This window comes from Egretta garzetta, unplaced genomic scaffold, assembly GCF_000687185.1.
Source record: "Egretta garzetta isolate BGI_Z169 unplaced genomic scaffold, ASM68718v1 scaffold179, whole genome shotgun sequence".
Lineage (NCBI taxonomy): Eukaryota > Metazoa > Chordata > Aves > Pelecaniformes > Ardeidae > Egretta > Egretta garzetta.
This window is the reverse complement of record NW_009270001.1, coordinates 2,374,688-2,382,138: the sequence shown is the minus strand read 5'-3', so window position 1 is coordinate 2,382,138 and position 7,451 is coordinate 2,374,688. Positions and strand designations below refer to the sequence as shown.

At 48.9% G+C, this 7,451-nt stretch overlaps 1 protein-coding gene across 1 annotated transcript in view; it reads left to right on the top strand.

Annotated features, from left to right (window-relative positions):
- Nucleotides 1–3,171, top strand: part of RNF165 (ring finger protein 165) — a 14,333-nt gene extending 11,162 nt beyond the window's left edge. Inside the window, exons 6-9 of the mRNA XM_035903092.1 lie at nt 532–627; nt 870–953; nt 1,776–1,882; nt 3,054–3,171. Coding sequence (XP_035758985.1) covers nt 532–627; nt 870–953; nt 1,776–1,882; nt 3,054–3,171 — 405 coding nt within the window. The remainder of the gene's footprint in view (nt 1–531; nt 628–869; nt 954–1,775; nt 1,883–3,053) is intronic.
- Nucleotides 3,172–7,451: the final 4,280 nt, after the last annotated feature.

Genomic DNA, 7,451 nt, shown 5'->3' with positions numbered 1-7,451 from the left:
TAGGGAGGGGATGGCAGGGGTAGGGGAATGGTTGGGCTTGGTGATCTTAGGGGGCTTTTCCAACCTAAACAATTCTATGATTCTATGATCTATGCAAGCTCTGGCATAAAACTGTAAGACTGTTTTGTGGCATGGCAGTTGCATTGCGTCTTGCAGCACTTTTAGTTATAACTGGAAGATGGTTTACTCCAGCGTGCCTGTGTCTGGCTGGGCTTGACTCTGGCTCAGTTCATGTCTGGGAACAAAGTGCTTCAGTTCTATGGGGTTTTGTTTCCCAGCCTGTCAAACAGAGCTCAAATTCCAGCCTAATTTTTGAAATACTGGCTATCCAGCTCTGCCTTGAGCCCTTAGTAACTAACCCAAGTCCCAGGGCTCAGGTTAAACATTAAAGTGTGGCTGGTTTGGGTTTGATGGAAATTTCCACCAAGGAAAGGGCAGGAGGCAGCCTTGGTCCCCAGCAAGGAGGGGTGGTGGGATCCTGCATCCTGGGAGCAATGCTGATGGTGCTTTGCTGCTGTTCCTGCACCGCAGGAGCTGCTGCAGCTGGAGGACAGGCTGGGCAGCGTGAGCCGAGGTGCCGTCCAGAACACCATTGAGAGGTTCACCTTCCCCCACAAGTACAAGAAGGTGAGCACCCCAAAACCACGGCATGGCCGCCAGCCCCTCTCTGTTGGCCAAGGGTTGTGGGCATGGAGCGGACAGAAGGAAGGACTTTGGTGGGTTGCAATCCTCAGGGCTGGCAACCTGGTGCCATCAACATTCCCCAAAATGGGGGAGGAATGTAAAATCCAGAATTGGTGCTTTAATATCTTGTGGGGCTCCTGGGCTGAAGCGGTGGTGTAGCTCAGCTGGCTGTTTCTCACTTCTAGGCTAGGAAGCTGCGGGCCAAATTTTCAAAAGGGTCTCAACCTTCTCCCACCCAGCGGGTGCAATTTCCCCCCTGTCCGCACCTGGTAAGGGGACTTCGTGCATGCAAACCCACCCCATTCTGCATGCAAGCGGCGCTGCCCGTGCGCCGTGCCGTGAGGGTGCTGGCTCCATGGCATGGGGAAGCTTGTCCTCCCCTCATTTTGCAAGAGGCATTTCCTCTGTTGGAGCTGATCTCCTGCCCATAAGGAAATGGGTGCCATGTTTTTGGGTTGTGCTAAATAGAAAATGAGAAAAGTCCTTATTCGTGTATTATTTTCATGTGTTGGTCATTCCTGGGTGGGCAGTAACAAAGAGGGACATTGCATTGCCCAAGTTGGAAGTGAGTCAACTCCTGCTGTGCTTATCTCTGCATCTCCAGTGGATCCAGAAAAGTGCTATTAATAGGAGTGGATGGGGGAGGGGGAAGAGAAAAGGGAAGAGCTAACAGGCTAAGCACTGCCCCATTGGCTAAAGTGGCCAAGCTGGCACCTCCTGGCTGTGGTGGCCCCACATGCTTTGGGTTCTCCAGGAAAAACCTCCAGCAAAGGAGACCATCGGGCCATCCCCACTGCAAGGAGGATGGAGGAGGTGGTGGGTGCCTGTGTTAGGGCAGCAGAGTACAGGCTGCTCCTTGAGGCACTATCCGCAGCCCCACTGCCACCGGTCCCAGGAGGAGACATGATGACCAGCAGCATGTTGGTGGCATCTTCCCCTCACTGGCTGTTTTGGCTGGGCTGGCTTCCCCAGGCTGAACGATCTGGCTGATAGACAAAGCCCTTATTATTTGCCTTTCTGCAACTACCTAGACTTGGGAGAGCTCTAGAAAGTCAAGTCCTAACCAAATTATGTCTTTAACCTTGCTGCAGAGAAGACCGCAGGAGGGCAAAGCTGAGCAAGAGGATGGAGAGGAGTCAGACACTGATGAGAAATGCACAATCTGTCTGTCCATGCTTGAAGATGGAGAAGACGTCAGGTATGATCCTTCCATCTGCTCGATGCCATCTCAGTTGTGTTTATTGGGATTAAGGCCACCATGTGCTGGTGGAGTTGTCCCTGTTCTTGTCCTGACAAACTCACTTGGCCTGTTTCAGGGTCTGGGAAATTAAATACCATGTAGATGGAAACTGGTATGGGCTGTAGGCAGGAAGAGCTCTGCAGCAGTGGGAGGGTCAAGTTTTTGTAGTATCTCCTGGGTTTGGATCATCTGCTTCAAGGCTGTGCTGATGGGCCAGGTGGCCAGTGTCAGAGAAGAATGGATCCCAGGTCTCAGACAGCCATCTGGAGCTTGGGGACATCAATGTCTGAGCTTGACAGATGACCAAACTATGATAAGAGGGAGTGTGAGAGTGAAGTCCAGAGGAGTTTGGCTCGTGGCCAGGACAGAGCTGCTTTATTGTAGAATGAGTGAGATTACTCTGCCCGCACGGTCACAGGGAGCCATCCTAAGCCAACAACAAAGCCCCAGTTATCCCTCACAGATGTCCCCAGGCTCTTGGCTGGGTCAAATCTCTGCTCATGACAGAGGATGGGGACAAACAACTGCAAGGGGCTGAGCTGCCATGGCTGAAGGAGCTGCAGGTGGGCAGTGCAGCTGCACTATCTGGTCCTGCTCCTCACCTTTTAATTGCCTTAAACCATCAAGAAAAACTCTGATCCTCTTGCTGTAGGTCCTTGTGGTTCAGGGTCCCTCTGGCTGGCGAGGGTGAGTGAAGAGATGACAAAGGTGGTATAGGTGAAAACCAACCACGTTCCCTGGAGCACATCAGATACCCACATAGGAGCGGTGGAGACCCACCTGACTGCTAACAAGTCGCAATGATGAAGAACCAAGAGGCTTTGGAGTATAACCTAGTATTCCTTGAAAGGTTAAAAAGCAGCAGCTGGGATAATTAGTAACTGGAACAACTCAGTTCAGGGGGGTGGGAGATTTTCTAAAAGGCTTTTAGCCAAGAAGGGCACCATCTCTGACCTACTGCCCTATGTGAGCCGGTGTGGCTGGGGGAGGGCACAGGACCTAGGCAGCACTGGTGTCACTATGCTGGTACTTTCCTATGTTTGAAGCAGCCCTGGCTGCTGCTTTCTGGCTCTTCTTGGTCCCCTGGAGCTACTCCATCCTAACGGGGCGGGTACTTCTCTCTCTGCAGGCGGTTGCCCTGTATGCATCTCTTCCACCAAGTGTGCGTGGACCAGTGGCTGGCCACCAGCAAGAAGTGCCCGATCTGCAGGGTGGACATTGAAACACAGCTCGGCTCGGACAGCTGAAAGGACTGGCTGGACACACCATTTTCCTTACCAGGTCATATGGCCATAAACCCTTGCAGCAAAATTTTTGCCTTCTGAGCCATTTGATTGAGAGGAAAAGTCTGCAGGCATGTTAGTGAGGAGGAGGAGGGGATGGCAGTACAATATCTAGCAGTAGGAGATATTGCACATACGCAGGATACGGGCCCGGTGAAAGGGAGCTGGCATTCCCGGAGCTCAGAGACCCCGTGCTGCAGAAGATTTAGTGTTGAACATGAAGGAACTAGTTGTGGTAGTCTGGCCTGTCAATCCTGCATTTCATGAGGATTGTATATATACCTCTCGAATACGTAGAAACATGTTAGGGGTCCTTTAGCTATTTCTATGGATGGCAGCTGGAGCATGTTAGCTTAAGAAATGTTGTGTTTGATGCCCTACTCATCTTGTGGTGGACATGTTGCTGTTACCTAATTTGCACCAAATATTTTTTCATAGATTCCTTATTTTGGTGCCTGATTAATACATTGCAGAAGGGGAATAAAGAGGTCAAGCTTTCTCACCCTTGGGGGGGAAGAGGCGAAAAAGCAAAATCCTGTTTACAGTCAGAAGGGTTGCGCTCTTTGCCTCAGCCGCGTGTGCTTCCTTTCCTTGCGTTTACAGTGTGTTGCAAATTTAAAGAAGCTTAAAAAAAAATAAAAATTGGGAATGACATGAATGAATCAATAGGGAGAAGCTTCGCTTCTGCTTATCTGCTGGTGCTGGACACTCTGTAAGGGCACAATATCGGAGTAGATGCTGTTCCTTTGCTTTCCGTACCTGAATGAAGTAGCTAGGCATACTGAAATCCAAGGAAGGGCTGTCTTCATGACTGCCACTGTCCGCGACGCTTTCTCCTGTCAGCAATGAGGCTGGTTGGCTTCAGCAGCCACTACCAGGGCTGGTACAAAATGATGGTTACTGGGGTCAGCGCCTGTAGCTGTGCTTTGGGGTATCATAACGCCAGAGAGGCGCAGGGAGATGTGTGTTGCCAACTATTCACCCGTGCAAAAGCATCTTTGGTAACAGGACGGGAGAAAACTCCGTGCTCGCAGGGTGCTGCTGAGGCCATGAGCATTCTGGTGTGGGAAGGGAAGGCAGGCTGGAAGGGGGGTTTGCTGCTTTCTGGAGGGGTTGGGTTGTACCCCTGCCTCAAAGCCCGCACACCTGCACCCGCATGCGTTTGCATACACGTTTCAGGCCGTATCCGTATGGAGAATGGAGTGGTTGCCCAAATGAAGCCTAATGGTGTTAATGCTCAAAGCAGAGTTAGGAGGTAGTCCCCGAAGGACTGAGCTGTTGCAAATCAACCTCCCCCTGAAGTTAAGACCTCAGCACACCAACGGTAAGGACCAAGCTGAAAACCCTCTGGAGTACTGGCATTCAGAACCAAAACCCTTTTCTTTCTTTTTTTTTTTTTTAAACACTTTTTCTTTTTTTTTTTTGGCATAGGGGAGCAAAATAAAGATGCCAAGGAGCAAGGGGAATTAGTTGGGAACACTATATATTGAAAATGCTCACGTGGTGGGGATGATTTCTGGCTCCCTCGAGCATTTGTTTTGCTGGAGCCAAGTGATGCTCTCCAAGTAGAAACAACCATAAATTACCGTTGGAGAGATCGTGGGATTCCTGTGAGCTGTAATTGGAAAACACCAACCTTAGAGGTACCCCAGAGATTTTTTTTTCCCAATTGGAGTGGGGAGGGGAAGAGGGGAGCCCTGCAGGGTGCAAGGATGCAGGAGCTCCTCTCTTGCTGTTCCTGTGCAGGTAGGAGGGAGTGGAGAGGGACACATGGTAGCATATAAGGAAAGTATAAGGAAGAAATTGTTTACAGTGAGGGTGGTGAGGCACTGGGAGAGGTTGCCCAGAGAGGTGGTGGATGCCCCATCCCTGGGAACTTTCCAGGTCAGGTTGCACAGGGCTCTGAGCAACCTGATGGAATTGAAGATGCCCCTGCCCATTGCAGTGGGGTTGGACTAGATGAGCTTTAAAGGTCTCTTCCAACCCAAACCATTCTTTGATTCTTTGATATATTTGCCATCCAGTGCAAGCGATGGCTTCTTAGGGGATGTGGTGGTCCCAGCCCTGCCCGGTGGGCTGTGGACTCCTTGGGTCAAAGAATGGTCCTGCGATAGCTATGGGGCTTGCTCCAGCAACAGCAGATCGAAGCAGCATTAAAAATAATACTAATATTACTAATAATATGGACAAGCAAAGCAAGGCTTTGCTAATGAAATACACTGTAAGCCCGTCTGGTCTGTCCAGGCGTGAGCTGGGGGTGAAGCAAGGGAAGGAACAGGGCGACTGGGACCCTGGCCGGGCAGGGAGGAAAGGAGGAGCGCTTCCAAAAGGCGCATTTTTCTTAAAGCCTATGCGAAAGTATTACTATTTGCCTAATGAACAAGCACAGTTTTTAAAAAAAAAAACAAAAAAAAAACCCCTTGGTGAAGAAAAGCACCAAACTCCCATGGTCTCGTGTGAGTGACTGATCCCGAGGTGCGTGCGAATTTACAGCGTCTGGAGTTGCATCGGTGTGTCAGGTTCCTTTGCGTTTAAATAATTTGTACGAGTAGGTTGCGATAATAGGGTGAGTCTAAAAATGAAACAAACAACAAAAAAATCTCTAGGAACAAAACATTGATAGTTTACAGGGTTTTGTGAGTTTAAATGCCTTATATTTAACAATCATAATTTATGACTAACTTGTAGATATTGTGGGTTCTTATTTAATTATTTTTATAGTTGTTTTTTGCATTTTTAATTATAATTTATTTATTTAGAAATTAATACTAATTTTTTTTATTACTCCTATTACCTCATTTTTGCATTGTTTCTGGGAATGGAATGCTTTGCATGCGTCGGTACTTTAAAAAAAAAAATTAAACATGGGATGTGGGGGGTAATGCTTATCTTGTCAAAAAAAAAAAGAGAAAAAAATCAGGGTGTGTGATTACAAACTGTATTACTGTGGTGCTGTTACCTTGGATACATTCCATAAAAATGCAAACCTTTGATTCTGTATGCTGTGACATAGTGGAAAACTGCAATATAGTGACTGTGTTTAGCACATATATATGAATATTATTTGCACTCATAATCAAACTCTGGTGATCCTTTCACTTGTGTCCTTGCGCATTGAAGGTGATTAAAGGCGCACTGCAAAACCAAAATGTTTTGGCCGATTCCTGCTACTGCCCTGTCCCCGCCGCCGCCAGCTATGCTACTGCTCTTGCTGCATGTGTTACCCTGCAATAATACCCAGCGGGCCCCCGCTACAAGGCTGTGCTTGGGGCAATGCATGCATTTAGTGCAAGACTCTGCAAATTGCTTCAAAAGCTGAGGAAAGAAGCCCAGACCTGGTAGCTCTGTTCAATTTTTGGTGCCTATCGGTGCTCAGTCTGGCTCTTTTCACCCTCCGTGCGTGCACCCAGCTGGGCGCTGCAGGGAGGATGAAGGATGCAATCGATTGAGCCTGAGCTTGGAGACAACAGAACTGAGGGATTTGTTCCAGTTTTTAAGGGTTGACCCCTGGTCTAGCTGAGAGGGGCTGAGATGGGTGCGGGAGTGATTTGGCATCCCTTTGTAATGCCTGGCCATGAGCATTTACTGCAAACCCAGCTGTGAAACACACATGGAGCAGAAGCCCTCAACACTGATCTTCTTGATCTGTTGGTTTCACCCCACATGATAAGGGGAAAACCTCAACTTGGAGCTTTTTAATCCACCGTAGAGCTGGAACCTGCACTGGAGCCCTCCCGTCCCCAAGGAGAGGGTCACCCCCAAGCTGACATCCCACTCCCACAGTGGTGGCCAAATATTCCCATCCCCAGCCAGGGCCATGTTGCTCTCACAGCACACTGCCCTTTCCCAAAAGGCTCCTGAACATCAAGTGCTCGAGCCTCGCAAGAGGGTTAGAGCACCTTTGATAATATTTTAAGCTTTAAGCCATAACCACTCTTGGTCAGCGCAGATGCTTGGCCATGTATGGACAGAAGTAGGGTTAGATGCATGTGATGTTCAGCCGGTAGCCTTCGCCCCCCAAAATGGCTTTGGATGCAATTCTTTTTTGGGTTAGAAAGGCACAACTGGCTTGATTTTTTTCTCTCTGTCCCTTCAGGGTGCTGCTCTGCTTTGTTGATTTTTGCCTTACCCTGGCTTTAAAACCTCTCTGTGTTTTTTTCCTTGTTGCTCTGTAGCACTTCTTCCTGTGTAGCCTGGAGCTGTGGTTTTGAGCTGTGCAGGGACATTTTTGTACTCCTACTGCT